Source organism: Drosophila melanogaster, chromosome X, assembly GCF_000001215.4.
Source record: "Drosophila melanogaster chromosome X".
NCBI classification, from domain to species: domain Eukaryota; kingdom Metazoa; phylum Arthropoda; class Insecta; order Diptera; family Drosophilidae; genus Drosophila; species Drosophila melanogaster.
The window spans coordinates 16,117,401-16,134,004 of NC_004354.4; the positions used below are offsets into that span (position 1 = coordinate 16,117,401).

Here is a 16,604-nt window from a genome sequence, read left to right on the forward strand (position 1 = left end):
CCCTTTTTCGTGGTGGAAAATGAAAAAAAAAAAAAAAACAGCAAACTTCCACCTTCATGCATTTTAGCTATCTGCAATCCTAATTGTTATCAACAATTTGCAATTCTTCTTCCGCAAAACTATCGTTACAAAGCGCTCAAGTTCAGGCGAATTTGCCATTTTTCCTGTGCAATTCGTTTATGTGCCAAATTTATGGCTTGACTGCACATTACATTATTTAAATGCTACATATATGTATAACTTTATATATATGTTTAGATAATAAAGCAATGCCAGAGTAACATTAATCTATATAAACTATGCATAGAACAACGGAAAACTTGCAATGAAAATAATCGAAAAATTCTGATTTAAAAATTATGCAAAACTAGAATGTATCAGAAAAGTTCATCTTCATTTTCTTTTATTTTCAATATGAAATCAAGAGCATACCTTAGTTTCAGTTAGTAACTAAATCAATAGAAATAAACTTAGAACATTTCAGAAAATGTCCATTAGATTCCGACATCAGTGCTAGAGGAATTCGAGTTATATAAATAATTTCCCATTGCATCTTTAGATGAGTAGATGACTTGCGAACTGGAGAAGTAGGTATTGTGTTCCGCTCTACACTCAACGAAAAATCCGATAATCTGATAATAGTTCCATCATATTGTAGTTCCGATACCCAAACACAAACAGAGATTTAAGAATTTTTCAGATATTTTATTGCAAACATATATAGCTTAAATATGAGTTGAAGGTATTTGTCTGGTTACTGTTTCAGAACTAACTAACCGACTACATAATTACTTTAGGATTTGTTTGTAATAAAAAAACAACAAAACGGTTCATATTTTTTTAACTTTTTTTTTTTTGTTTATTATTTTCGATTTTTTTTTTTTTGGATCTTGAGGACTTTCAATGAGTGATCCTAACCCAGTTCGGTAAACGGCAATCTGTAATCAAATTTTGTTCGTTTCCTCATATCAAGCGTTTCGTCGTTGGTTGACTCATATTATTTGCATTTGCATTTGCATTTCCATTGCCATTCCGTCATATCATATACAACACACTTAATATTTCAGTTACAATTAAAAAAAAAAAAAAAAAAACGTTACTCACGATACCAGTAGGCGCTGCTTAGAGGCTACTTAACTTACATAATCGAGTATCACTAACAATATGTATCGTTATTTATTTATTTAGTACTTGTTATTTCTTTGCCATTTATAAATTCTCTACAACACGACGTACTTGTACATAAAACATCAGTTTTCATAAGTACAATTTAAAAAAAAAAAGGGACTCATATATATATAGTATAAATAACTATATATATGTATATATATATATATATATATATATAGTATGTATATTTATGTATAGAAAAAAAAAAATGCTAGTTGATCCATCTAAATATTTTTATTTTAGCATTAGCCTAAGTGAAAGTATTTTCGTATTTATGAGCGGCAGACGATCTTCGATCCTCGATGTGAGCATGAGCAATGCATTTTCCATATATATGTATATATATATATATATATATGCAGATATATAGATCAAGACCGTATATCTCGCATATCTGACTTCCAAAGTGTGTGCACCGCATGACATGGGGGACTCTTAGTGATAAAATGCCAACGCCTTGGCATAATACGAGGTACATGGTCATGATATGCGATCGGGACTTTGCCGCTGGCCCGAATCTTCGGTAATGCCCGTGGTATCACCGGCATGCGCCGGATGTACACAATGATCCGGTGATCTGGACTGCGATCGGGATCTCTTCGGCGGTGGCGTTATCGAGTGCTGTGAATTTGAATCGGAGGAGGTGCGTCGACAAAAGGGACTTAGTCCGCCCATTCCGGCGGCGGCAGCAGCGGCGGCGGCGGCGGCAGCAGCTGTATTGCCAGCACTGGCGGCCAGCATATGGGGCGTCAGTTGGGGGAATCTCGGCATGCGCGGCAGTCCGGCAAACAGAAGCGGACTCGCGCCGCCACCGTGATTCAAAAATAGGCGGGGACTTGGTGGCGAGCCATCGCCGGCGATCAGTGGATAACCAGCGTGGCCATGTCCAACGGCGAAACGATGCTGCAAAGCCTCGAAACAGAGCGGTACATTCAGTCCATGGGCATGGGCACCGGCACAAATGCGGGCCAGAATCTCCGCCTGTATGCTGCCAACCGCCGCCGGATTTACACCACCAGCACCGCCTGCCGATGAGCCCACCATCGCCGAGTGATGGAAGCCGCTCTTGTTGTTATTCAAATTGAGACTCATTAGCTCCAGGAGCGGATCCGTTGCGGGCATTACGGGTGCATGGAGTAAACCATGATCATCGCTGGTCGACAACAGTTTGCGATGCAAATTGAGATTCGAACTGTGACGATCGCGGCTGCGTTTCGAGGGAAATGCCGCATTGCAGCCATCTATATTGCACTTGTGGTGCAGCTTGAGGTGGACGCTCTGGTGGTGCGTCTTGAGATGAAAGTGATTTTGGAATATCTCACCGCAGGCGGTGCACTTTAGGGGGTTCTCCTTATCGATTGGCACCTCGGGCACCTCTACCTCCGTTTCCGGTTCCGGTTCGTGTTCGTGTTCGTGTTCGGGTTCTATTTCAGTTTCCGGCTCCGGTTCGCGCTCCTCGAGCTCGCTCGCCTCCAATCCATTGTCACTTTCGAGGCGCACACTATTGTTAATGTTAATATTATTATTATTGTTATTATTATTATTGTGATTGGCAGTCTTGTCGCTGGACTCCTCCGCCAAGGACTCATCGCCACCCATTAGCTCCTGCTTGATGCGCACATAGCGATTCTCATCCGCTTCGTAGTTAATCTCCTCCAGTGGCTCCAATTTGATGGCAGCCGCTGCCCGTGATAGATCTAGTGTGGTGACCACCGGCGGCGATACCTGTTCATCTTCCTCGTTGTCGTCCTCCTTGTCAGCTGGCCTCGTTTCCTGCTCCTCCAGTTTCATTTCTGATTTGGATGCCGTAGCTACAGGATCTGGTTCAGGTTCCTGCTCCTGTTCCCGCTTACGTTCTTGACCCTGCTCCTGATCCAGTTCCTGCTCGTGATCCTGTTCCGTCTTAATGCATAGACCCACCGGCCTGAGATCACCGTAGGGCGTGAGGGGTGGCGATGGTATCGACTTGGTGGACTCACCCACCTCCGATTCTTTGGCGGATGCGGCGGCCTGCGCGGGCAGACGCACCTTCTTAATGGACAGATCGGCGGCCACATCGTAGTCGATTGAATTCTCGCCCGAATTCTCATCCGATTGCACAGGACATCGGACTGGATTCTGGCTCTTGCGTTTCCGTTTATTGGCCGCCATTTGGGCGAGGGCATGGGCGTGCCCAAGCGAGTGGGCGTGACCGTGCGTGAGGGCGTGGGCGTGGGCATGGGCATATGTGTGGCACTCCTCAAGGCCGGACTGGACAACCTTGCCCGGACTGGATTGCTCTTTGGTTTGACTCAGGCTGGATACCGCCGATGTGGAGCGCTCGTCGCTCTCATCGTTCTCATTCTCATTATCGTTATCGTTTTCGTGGTCCAGCGGCATGCTATCAATCTCATCGCCAACCACAACGATGCCATCGGGATCATCGTCATCTTCGTCCTCATCGCCGTCAGCCTCGTCGTCATCATCGTCGCCGGCCATGTGGATGCCAACCTGCGGAAGAGCAACGGAAAATGTTATTGAATAATATGTTGCAAACTATAAACAAAGTTAAAAAGCAAACAACCAAGCTTTAAAATATTAAGAATATGCATGTACTATGTTTTATCATATATATGGACAACATGTCGGATGAGTAATATTTTGAGAGAGTTTTCCAACGTATACATATGTATGAATATATACAGGCTATTTAACCTACCTCCAGTATCTCGTCGTCGTCCTCATCTTCAGTGTGCTCGTTCTCCATCGCCAGTTTACGTCGCTGTCCCTCGAATCGTCCCGCATCCAAATACGATCTCTGCAGATAATCCTGTCCGTGTTTCAACTCCAGAGCACCGACTCCCGCTCCTGATCCCGCGCCCGAACCACCCATCGCATGATGCCGCAAATCCGGTGGCGGCGTCAGCAGCGGAAAGCTGCCGAATGGTGCCAGTCCCGCCATGAGACCATTGGGCGCCTGAAGCAAAAGCGGATGCGGTTGCGCACTGCGTCCATCGTGCGGCGAGATCTTGCGTCGCAGATGCGGCGAATGGAGCTTTGGATTCGGATTGGCGCTATGGCGATTCCTCGATCGCCTCGAGCTAAACATCATGCTGCATCCATCCACCGTGCACTTGTGCATCTCCCTGAGATGCACCGCCGAAAAGTGAATCTTTAGAGCACCCTTGTCGCAAAAGGTCTTCAGACAGACATTGCACTGCACTCGCTTTTTGCCCGTCACCGGATTGATGAACTGGGTGCCCAAATTGGCGGGCATCGAGCCCCATTGCCGCTTGCCACCGCCGCCGCCAACGGATCCGCCATTTCCGCCCGCACCTCCTCCGCCCGGTGAGTGTGGCGTCTTCCGGCTCGATCGCATATTGGAGGATAAGGCCAGGCGGGTCATACGCTGCGAACTTGAACATGATCCGGAAGCGGATACCTTATCGCTATTCCGTTGCTGCTTACCAGCGGAATCATCAACGGATCCTGCACCCGAACTTGAGCCCGAACCCGATCCCGATCCGGAGCCCGAACCAGAACCCGCCTGATGTTGATACTGGCCAACACCTGGTGGCGGCGATGGTGGGGATCTAGAATCGGGCGGCGGTGGAGGCGGTGGCGGTGGCAGGTGATAGGCCATGGCCATTGCATTGAAGAACTGGTTCCGATGCAGGTGGTGCTGATGCTGCTGCTGCTGACTGTGATGATGGTGTTGTCCGAATTCCGTGGGACTTTGCGGCAACGGCAAGGGACCACCGAAGGCACCCAGCGCCGCTGCCGAGCTGATTTTCCGAAAGTCAAACGGTTGCATGTTCTGCAAATCACTCAGCGGATTCATGGGATTCGGATCGTGCGTGGGCGTACTGTTGCCCGTTCCAGTGCCCGATCCGGTGCTACTACTATTGTTATTGTTATTATTATTATTATTATTATTATTCCTACTAGCCGCCGCCGATAGCTTCTGTTGCAATTGATTCTGCAAATGCAGCTGGGCATGGGCCAGCTGCGAGAAGTGAACGCTCATCGATTGCGCCGACGATTGTGCGTGCGACGATGTCTGCTGGACGCTGCCGGAGGAGCGGGACGGCGACTGGTGACCGCCGGCGTTTGCATTCAGGGCGAGTGGATGGCGCAACGGTAGCGCCAGGGGCAGCGGATGCGGATGTGGATGCGGATGCGAATGCGAATGCGAGTGCGGATGGATGGGATGCGTCGTCAAGGGCAGCGGCGGCAGGGGCGGCGAACTGCGGCGGCTGGGGGTCATCACCATTGAAGCGGGTGATGATTCGCGGCTCAGGTGCACGTTCCCTCCACCGGTTGGCAAATGTGGGTGGTGCTGATGGTAGTGGTGGTGGTGCTGATGCTGGTAGGGGTGGTGATGCTGGTTCTGTTGTCTCTCATGACCTTGCAGTGGATGGCGATAGGAGGCGGATACAGTGGCGACGGTGGCGGCGGTGGCGGCGTTGGTGTTGGCGGGCAGGTGGTACAACAACGATGACGACGTCGACGGTGGCGGTGGCGGACTAACCGAACCGCCGGCGGCTAAACGATGAACTTCAGAGGCAGCGGCGGCGCGAGGATGCGGATGCGGTTGCGGATGCGGATGAAAGTGCGGCGGATGCTTCTCGTGGCCAATATTCATCAAGCGGCGGCTTAGGAACAACAATTAATCTGTAGACTTTTGACCAAACATTAGACTAGATGCGGCATTTAGGTTTCCAAGTGTTGAGTGCTGTGCTATGGACTTCAGTTGATTGGCTGCAAGAAGAGAAAAATAAAAACTGTTTTATTTAATATTACAATAGTAGTAATAGTTAAATAGAGAATGGATTTCGTAAATGGTCAAAAACTTTGAAAAATGTTTAAAGTTCATACGAAAAGACACAATAAAAAGCGAGCAAAAACAAATTCTTGACCGTAAAAGCGTTTCGTTTCATTGTAGAAAAACGTATTTGCCTAATAATATGTCTCTTTTTTTACTGCCTGGCACTTAAGTCACCTTTTTCATTATTTATTTATTTAATGTCACATTTGTATTCTTATTTGCTGCCAGCAATAGTTTATCGTCTGCATAAAAGTCTCTCTTCACAATTTGTGTATATTTGTACGCTGTCAGTAACTGCGGTATTATAATTTGAATTAATTTCGCCCAAGCTTGTGGTGACCAAGTGTGTGTGGCATTTAAGCGATCTGTGGAGCAGCGTGTCTGAGCGCCTCAAAAGCCACATATCTTCCACCATCTCAAACATTGTCAAGGAGTTTCCACCGAAACCGCCTAACGAAGTGGCCACAACTCGATGGACCGCGGACCGCGGACCATCATGCCATCAAGCCATCATGCCATCATACAATCGGACCTCCCAGACACCACACATCATCCACAAGCAGCCACACCGTGCATACACGAGTACAGATGATTATTGAAAATAAAAATAAGAATAATGATGTGACAAATTCTGAGTGGTCACTTCACGTCTCTAGAAGGAGTGATGGCGAGGGGGAGCTGAAGTGCCGGTCGGATGGCAGCGGCACAGAGGGACACTTGTAGACACACACACACACACACACACACACAGACACACACACATACATACACCTAAACATACGCACACATAATATCGTTTAGTGGAGAGCCCGGCGTGACATGACAATGTGATAGTGTGTGCAGAAGACGCTCTTCGCGCTGTCGTCTACGGCCACTTGAAGTCCCCATGTCACATTCTTCTGTGCCGGCACCACCACCACCACCACCAGCATCACCACCACACAAGAGCCAGACTGAAGACTCCACCAGACTGGCGATCTTCGATACGATCCGATACAATACGATACGATACGATCCGATACGATCCGATCCAATCTGAGCCGAACCGAATAGATCCCGAGTCCGAGTTCCGAAATCGAATTCAAATCGATAGGGCTGTGATCGTGATATTCAACTCCACTGCCACTTCCACATCAAGATGAAGATCGAGGCCGAGAGATCGCGATCATTACGCGCGACCTCTTGATGTTCCCATGTGATGAGTGCCCTGCCGCTGCTTGCGACGAATACTTAAATATTAAAGAAGAATGTTCAGTCTGCATGCGAACACAAATTGAAATCCTTCTTCAAAACAAAACGGAATCCAGTTTTGGCTGATTTTACGTATGTTTTCATTTTAATATGCAAGGAACTTTTTGCATAATGAGTTACTTTAAATGTTTTGTCTTATTAAAATTAAATAATTGAGGGGTTTAGCAATTGTAATCCCATTCTTGAATTTCATATTTAACAAATAAATCCCCACTTAAAAAGGTATAAATATTAAATTCCCCCGGGCGACATGCAATGATATATGGCAAATGACAAAATTTACGATTTAATGTGTATCAAAAACTGCAGCTATGGAAACTTTCGCTACTATTATTATTTTTTTTTTTATATATATATATATTTTTTTTTTTCATTTCTCGCCTGCCTTCGGACAGTGCCATTTGGCATTGGGGAACTTTTGCATGATATATGTCATCTTGGCAAGTCATTTAAATGGTATACAAATTGTTTTTTAATTGCCACCTGTTCGGGTTGCTGTTGCTGTTGCTGCTGCTGTTGTAACGACATTTATTACGATTACGTTTCTGTTCGAATCTGTTGAGTAGGGAACGTTTTTTTTTTTTTACCGGCATTTAGAACCGGAGATGCACGACGCGGTAGCTTTTAATTGCTTTCAGTTGATATTTAATTTGATATTTTTTCCCTCATACTTATTTTCCCTCGCACAAACATACATATATTTGTGATTTGACACGTTCCGAATCTGAGTGTTCTCCGTTCTGACCAAACCAGTTCTCCTCCATTGGCATCATATGTTGTGCGAGCTGTGTGTATGTGAACCCATGGAATCCATCTGCTCTAGCCAGAGGCACTGATTGCATAAAAGTGACAGTTTGCAGCGAGAATTATTGGAGCTTTGTTGTGCGCCTATAATTGGGGTTCATAGTCTGGGCTTTTTGTCATTGTATCTATATATTTTACAGATTCATCTCTCAGATGTTTTTGCCTGACAATTCCATAATTTTTCACTTATTTCCTTTTAATCGTGTAAGTAGTATTGTTTTTGAAGGATTCTTAAACATTGCATGGCATTGAATAAAGTTAGTTACATTTTTCAATTACCAGCACTTTCTACTGGAATTTATTAAATGTTTTTTTTTTTAAAGTGGATTATCGAAAAAGTGATTAAGTGAGATTTATAGGCCAAATTTGTGACGGAAAAAAAAAAAAAACTGCAGCTCATCCAAATACATCACATTCATATGTTTGTTAGCACCGATCGATGCTGTTGGGCACTTTGTATCCGAAGGTTTCATCGACATTTATGAAGCTCTGGCGAGAAGACAGACGAGAATCTGTCCGAGATGAGAACTCCTTTTAATTTCGTATTTCACATGAAACTCATTTTCGTCTCATAACAAAATTGCCGCTAAGCTGCGAGCTGCGAGCTGCGATCTGTTCACTCTGCGTATACACCGGAATGAACAAAGGGAGAAGAAAAATGGCATTCCAGACACCAATCATGATTATTATTGGCCTTATCGCATAGAATCGGCGGCGGCAGCCGTCATAAGGAACATTTTCTTAACGCATTTCCAAAGTCATAAAGCAGCGGCGGTCATAAATGCGTGTTAAAGTCGAACAACAGAACGTTTTCTCTTATTTTTTTTTTCTGTTTTTCTGTTTTTTTTTTTTTTTTTGTTGAAATGTCAACCATTAAACACGAAAAAGCCGATCCAAGCCGATCGTTCTCACAGATCCAATCCTCCGATCCCACAAGATTCAACAAAAGAGCCCAAGCCGCAGCCCCATTCCCCGTGACTCTATTTTGTAAAAATTTATTTATGAAACACATTAAAAGTGTCAACACGGCTTGCCGCACATGAGATATGTTTGGCAAGTTGCCTTCTCTGTCAAAGCCGATGTTAAAGCCAAAGCAACCAACCGCCTCGACCCCTCGATATTTTGTATTTTTTGGTCCAGATCTCCAGTAGTCTCCATGAAACCCGCCGACCGAAGACCGAAATCCCAATACGAGTCCATGGCACCACTTCAGTTCTGATTATGAACGCCTCTGGAATCGCCACGACTGCTGCCGAACAGGGCTTAACAAAGTGATTCCAACATAAACTTACTACTTCTCTGTTCTCGTTTTTATTTTAATTTTTTTTTATGTTTTTTTCTTTTTTTTTTTTTTTTGTTTTTCTTGCTTTTCCTTTTAGCTGTTAGTATGCAAATCCCCTGTGGGATCGTTGACGAAAGCCGCTGGGCTGGCTCGCCGGTAAAAATTCACAGGGCGAGCGCCAACATCGAGCTGTGTTCAATGGCAGGACACGAACATGAACATGAATCCCGGACCTAAATCAGGGATTCTGTGGTCCGCAATTGTGGGACTGCGACTGGCGATTGGCGATTGGGCGACAAATGTGGCATTCGTGCAGAGAAAATATTTATTTTCATCAAATTATGAGTGATAACACTTAAAACGGTTGTAATTACTGGCCTGCTCATCTTTAATTGTATCAAAACATTTGGTTGTTTACTTAAAATAGGCGTTTCTGAAGCTCTCTATTTATTTAGTGAATTTCTTGTACAGAACTACATGCTATGTTTGTTATATAGTAAGCCTACTAATGTACCTATAGAATTTCTATTTATTATGGGATTAGCAAATAAACATAAACTTGTTGCTCGTCGAGCAGGTGAGAAACTAAAATTTACTACTATTACACTCACAGAAAAAGGTTTTTTAAGCGATAGATTGTCCTAGCATAAATAACTGCAAGTGCTTGTAAAAATCAAACCAGGAAGAGGATCATGAAATTGATATCTATTTGACTGACTGTCCGCTTACACAGAAAGAATAGGATGTGAATAGAAACTGAAGTTATTGAGGAAATTTACTGCAACTATTTAGTGCATGCAATTTTCAGTTGAATTCTAAACTGCACATTGCTAAATAACTGCTAAGCTGCGATTGTTGCTTCTGCATTTTGCATGCAGATTGAAGATCATTTGAATCTACCCACTATTTCTTACGGTGCATGCTCTGGCGCTACTTGGAACCTCGGCCGACTGTCGCTGCCGATCAGACGTGATGTTTGGGTTTGGGCCGCCTGGCAGGGGTCCGCTCTGAATGCTCCCCGGATCTGGCTCCCCGTATCCTCGATCTGATTCAGTCGGCCAGAATGGTCGTAATCCGGGGCTTAGACTGTGTTTTAAGTGGATAGGTCGGTTAGCCCTCAAGCGCAAACACGAAGCCGCATCAACATCATCGGATGGAAAGTGTGATGTTGGGGCTACTGGATCTATTGGGGTTTTCGATGTGTAGCATCTGCATTTATACGTCTTCTTTTTTATTCAAGAAAGGGGAGCGTTTAAGTGGAAGAATCAGTGATTTTCAGTTTATGTTAGCGAATTTTAGCAGAAGGTTGGGGTTGACAGACGCAAGCCCCCTTTAATGTGACAAAAGAAAAAATAAAAGGTTTGAGAAGCTCATTTAAATACAAAAGTTGAAAAAAAAAAATTATATTTCCACTTAAATTTAGTAAGCAATTCAACGTAAAGCAAACTATGCTTGCTAAATAATTTAGTTTTTTTCCAGCAATGAAGTATTATTTTCAGATCTCTTATCGTTCAAGGGACATTAGTGATCTGCCTGGGTTTTTGTGTTCAACTTTTTGTTTATTTACTTATCGGGTTTTTTTTTGGGGCGTCACCAAGATGATGTCCAAACTGCGACTTCAAATGCGGACCATCCAGCCAAGTTGGCACAGGCTATTCAAGCCATCTCATAGGCTTGGCCGTGGCATTTTTGGTTTAAAAGAGCCTCTACCGAAAGTACGCCGAACTGATCTCAAGTAAACCACAAAAGCCATTCTTGTTTGTTGCCGGGAGCAAAATCAACGATTGATTGAAGGAAAGGAAAGGCAAGGAGACTTGAGGCTGGGGCCACAAAACTTTGGCCATAACCATCGAGGCTAAAAAAAAAACAAAATAAAATATATAAAAAAAAATAAAAGCTAAAAACTGATGATAAAAACCGAGGCTGAAACCGAAGCGGCGGCGGCTTTGTTCATCTGCTACAAGCATCGCATTTAATGAGATTTATATCAGTTTTTAATAGCTTTGTGACTCTATTGTGCTTGGGCCGTATCTAAAGCAAATCTGGAGTCATCTTGTCGGGGCGATAGAGATATACAAATTAGTCTGCCAAGACATTGTCGAAATAATGGCCTAAAAGTGACCGGTATGAGGAAGTCGAGGAAAGCTAATATCATCTATACTTATATACTGCAACTTACGTCTTTTTGTGGCCGTGGACCGACTTCCTGAAGTGCGTTGTATATAGATATATTTATATCTATATATAAATATATAAGTCTTCGGTTTGCTATAGATCGGAGTTTAGAGTTCCACGGCAGATCTAAAAGAAGAAAAAAAAAAAATAGAGGAAGGCGATGAAAAACGAGTGGTTGGTGGTTAGCCATTGCCGATCACGATCTAACAACAAGTTTTAATGATTTATGCCAACACGTCCGTCAAAATGTCAAATTCTTGGGCACACATCAACAATTCGACACATTTCACACATCGATGCCAAAAACCAAATCTCTTCGGGATTGCCGCAATGTTAAAGTCAACGTTATTTGTACACATTTCAAGCCCCACACCACCGCCCGTCCATCGAAAATTGTGTTAATTTAAATCAAATGACAAAATATAATAAACGACCATAAAATTTAATCCGAGTCTTTTCTAAAAAGGTACGAAAAATGTGCCAACTGATTGTGCACACAAAAGTTGTCCCAATAATCCGAAAGTCGACTAATGTAGTCACTTTTCATACATTTAAATTAAATGCATTTTCAATTGAATTATTGAAGCAGTTTATTTTTTTTATACTTTAAAGAAAACCTTTGATATATATTGCAAAAACCCATATCATACCAATAATGTTATGTTAGCACTAATTTCATAACGTTGCACGCCCACTAGGCGTATACGTAATTATATTTAAATAAGTAAATAGTTACAACGTTACATTTGCTCATAAACTTATTTACTGCACTGAGTTCAATTTCAGAAATTGAACATACAACATATTCGTAATCAGAACAAAACCACCCGGAAATGTGTGTAAAATGTGTTCTCTAATGTAGTGTGCTTGACATAAAGCCCATGTCTCTACGTATGACACAAAGGCGAAAAATGAAAACCAATTAAACAAGCTAATCATTTTATTGTCATTAGCACCGGCAGCAACAACACTTACGAAGTTAAAAAAAAAGAAGAAGTCAAATTTAAACGGCTTATTAGCATTACCATTTAGGTGTTATCGTCAGTTATGGCCATTGTGTGTTTGTAAAGAGAAAACCGGGTGCCCATGAATGTGCACACCATGTATATATACCCTCAAAGTACGTAAACAGCGTAGCAGGTTACACTTTTTTTTTTCAATTGCAGGGTATATCGTGCATCGGGTTACCAGAATCCAGACTTCCATTTATTTACTCATCGTGTGGGCTTAAGTCTTGGACAGTTAACAGTTTTAACTGTGCAAACATTGGGTCAACCTATTAGCGAAATTATCAGCTTCGTACACGTATTATACTTGTGACAGCGGCGCATGTCAACCAGGCAAATCAATACGCTTTAAATATATAACACAAAAGTCTGATAACAGTAGAGCATTGCATCATCCAGACTTATATAAATATATTTAGCTTTTTCCAGACCCCATTTTTTTTTTAAATATTCTCTTGAGATTGAAAACTTTAAAACCTCTTCACTTTCCATTTCAAAAATATTGCATTTTTCACAGGCAAACAGCAAGCCCAAATTAAAATCACGCAAACATAACAATCGCTTATTTAAGGTTTGTGTAAAAGGAACAAAAAAAAAAAAAGAAAAAAATATAGAGGGAATACCACATAGTTGGGTCGCTTGAAGTATTGATTGATTAATGAACTGAATATTTCATGTGTCCGGTGGTGCTTTTTATTTAGCCCTACTGCTGGCTTTATCCTTGACCAGAGCGGAACGTCTCGGTCTTGATCCTTCCGCCCAGCACGACTATTGCTGTCCCGTTGACATTGTAATTGAATCAATAATAAAATCAAAATGTACAACGATGACAATGACACTTGGATTTCGACTTCAACTGCGACTTTTCGTCTCCGTCTGGACGGAAAGCCCTGAAACTCCGCGCTCGCGTCTGTCTCTGAATCCCCATGTCCGTGTTCGTTTCGCTGTCCGTGTCATCGTGTCATCATTTCAGCATTTCAGCACAAGGAACGGCAACGTCACCATCGCGGGCTCTCAAGAGCCGGACCCCCCTTTTCGAATTCCGCTTGGTATAGGTGGTAGGCATCGAACGTGGTTTACGATTCGGCCGGGTCAGATCTACTCCATATACATATGTGTGTACACAGGAAGAAATAATAATTTATCTTGATAAATATACCAAAAATAATACCAAAAAATACCGAGTACTATTTTAAGAGCAAAAACGTTACAATAAATCTAAAAGATTGAGACCTTATTCATATTTGAGCACAGCTTAACAATTGTTTACTAAGTTGCTACTTGATTTCAACTTATGCAAACTATTACAAAAATGCTAGAAAATACCAAAAGATTATGCAAAGAATCTAAGTCTAGTGTTGGATTCACCACTGGCCAGTGCTCAACAATAAAAAAAAGGGTCTTTTAAATTGGAATTGGAAAATACCTACGAACATTGTGACATATCAAACAGTGAGTGCGCTTTTCTGATATGGTTGTTGTTTGCAGCGCTAACGTCAATGCTCAATCAATGACTTCGACTGGCTGTCTGACTAGCATTGCTTCCTCGCCGAGTGCATGCTTGTGTCTTTCCTTTTAGAATTTGTTATAATGTGTACGAGTATATATACATATTTCATTTTTGAACTGTCTCCCTGACAGCCCACGAACGTTTTGAGTGACGTACAAAACGATGTCGTGTTGTCGTGCCCCGGATTCGACTTCGCGTTCGACCAGGTTGACTTTTTGTCGTTTCTCCTCCGCTTTTCGCGTATAAGTATATGTACAATATGGCGTATATAGTATATATATATATATATATATAGTCTCAGTCGCAGTCGAATCGACGGACATGGCAATGGTGACTTTGACTTGAATGCGCCAAGCGAGCGATTTCTCGAGTGGGACGTCAAATCAGCTGAACTTTTCATTAAGGCCTTTTGAAATTCGGCATTAACCCTTTGGTGAACCGTCCCTGTCACCCTGTCGTTTTATTATTATATAGCCGGTGCTGTTGCAAGTGATCGGGGAACCCATTAGCAGTTGATCCGTGCCAAAGCGAACACCGACGAACTGAAGAAGCTCGGCGGCAAACGACTTGACTTTGTCAGCGGAATGACAACACGGTATAAATCAAAATAATATATTCTATGTGAGGAGAATTGCGAATCTGGCGGGTTTTTGAACAGAATCAGGATATTTAGAATATGCCCTCTTAAAGTAAGGTAAATTTTTTGAATGGAAATTTGTTGAATATCTTTTTCAGATGTGCTTTTCTCTGGTATGAATTTTAATTGAACTAATATTGATATCTTTATATTGAATTAAAAACTGAAGAAGCGTTTACTGTTTTTTAATGTATGGATATCAGTAGACATTTTTAGACGCCTTGAGATATGCAACAGTTTTTTGTTTTTAATTGGCTTATAGTTTGTAATATTTAAATAATTCTCTTGTATGTGACTGCGAGAATATTTAATTTATAATCCTTGCTAGCAAAAAGTTCAATCGCATTAAACTTAATGATACCATTTCATTTCAAGCTTACGTCTGACTTCTAACTCTTTTGTCAACACTACTGGCCCCGAGGCGTTCAGGGGAAAAGCGACCAGGACAGGGTCTGGAAATGGGACTGCAATTGGGGACCTGGCATTGGCCTGTGCGCGTTTGCTTTTTTTCTGCCAGAGTTTTTTTTTTTTTTTTGAAAGGCAGCCGTCATGGCGGTGTCAGTAGTTTTGCCGGCCGGGCGAGCCGAACAGAGCCGAGTTTAGCTGAGCTGAGCGGAGTCGAGCGACCAGGCCTCATACTGGCAGACAGTCAGTCAGCCAGTCAGTCAGCCAAGTCAGCGATTCACAAAAGGAAACACTTGAGAAGTGAACATGTTAACGGGAGAAATAGTTCGTCGCCTCCTCCAATCCAAAACCGAGGCCGCAAAGGAGCCGGCATGGATGGTATTCAGTATGGAGTATTTGAGTATGGGAGTATGGGAGTATGGGAGTATGGAGTATGCAGTATGCTATATATGCTATATGGTATATGTGTATATGACCATCATACGGTGGTGCTTTTATAATGCTGCAGGTGAGGAAGAAGTTGCATTGTGTCGCCCGAACCCGTACCTCAAACTCAAACCCGAAGCCAAAAACACTTGCGAGAGTCACTCGAGAGCTGTCAATCCGAAAAAGCTGAAATAAAAACGAGAAAAAAAAAAATAAGGAAAAACGCCAGCGAATAAGGTAAATAAAAATGGGCGGCAGACGACGTCGGCAAGAAGGCAAAAAAAAAAAAAAAAAAAAAAAAAAAAAAAAAAAAAAACACACACACAAGCCGAAAAAGTCAAGGGTAGCGTCAAGTCGAGTGGAGTGAAAAGGCCCAGTTCCCAGTTACCACACATCTCAGTTCTCAGTCCTCAATCCTCGCTACTCAGTCCCCCAATCATCCAGTCCCCAGTCGCATTCCCATTCCGAATCCCAATCCTCATTGCCCAGAGTTCCCATTTTTCGATCCGAAGCTGGATCCGCTGGACACACTCGTGGCTGGATCGCTGGATCGCTGGATCGGTGGATCGCTGCGCAACGTTATTAGCTCTCGTACCAGTTTTCATCCAGGGGCGTTCCGCTCGGAGGGCATTAAATGATTATCTGGCTCTGTCATGCCACTGAGATCGGTCTCGAAAATTATGCGAATTTCATACTTTAGGGGGCATGTTCTCCTTGTTTCTGTCTGGTCTGTCTCTTGTGTTTATGTTATTTCTCGTCTCTACCGTGCGTTGTGGCATTCATCTTACACCGTGTGTCCTGTGTCCTGTTGTCCTTTGCGTTTCAGTTTCAGTTTCGACTTCTTCATCTGATATCGATATTATTACTAACTCGCTCGCAATGTAACCGAAGTCGATTTGATTAAGAACCACATTCGGCAGCAGGTGTAACTGAAGAAACGCCATCCATCCATCGTTTTTTTTTTGTTTTTTTTTTTGTGGTGAGGTGTTGTTTTGTACACTAGACACTGTGGAATTTAGTTAAATGTAATGCTTAAATTCACGACTGAGTACTTGAACTTTATCAATCGTAAATTTTTTTATCGCTTTGCTTGAAGTTTATGTGGACTTTTGAAGATTGATAGCTTACTA

General features: G+C 42.9%; 1 protein-coding gene across 4 annotated transcripts in view; it reads right to left on the reverse strand.

The window, feature by feature from the left end:
* Window positions 1-666: 666 nt before the first annotated feature.
* The window catches only part of disco-r (disco-related), a 30,911-nt gene continuing 14,973 nt past the window's right edge, over window positions 667-16,604 (reverse strand). Inside the window, exons 2-4 of one of the 4 annotated variants that reach the window (NM_001272670.2) lie at window positions 11,494-11,615; window positions 3,869-5,910; window positions 667-3,660 (exon numbers count right to left, since the gene is read on the reverse strand). In NM_001272670.2, coding sequence (NP_001259599.1) covers window positions 1,651-3,660; window positions 3,869-5,794 — 3,936 coding nt within the window. In that variant the 5' untranslated portion in view covers window positions 5,795-5,910; window positions 11,494-11,615 and the 3' untranslated portion in view covers window positions 667-1,650. Of the gene's footprint in view, window positions 3,661-3,868; window positions 5,911-6,762; window positions 6,933-11,493; window positions 11,616-16,604 lie in introns of those variants that run through there. The other 3 variants (NM_167487.3, NM_001272671.1, NM_001272669.1) reach the window with 3 other exon arrangements.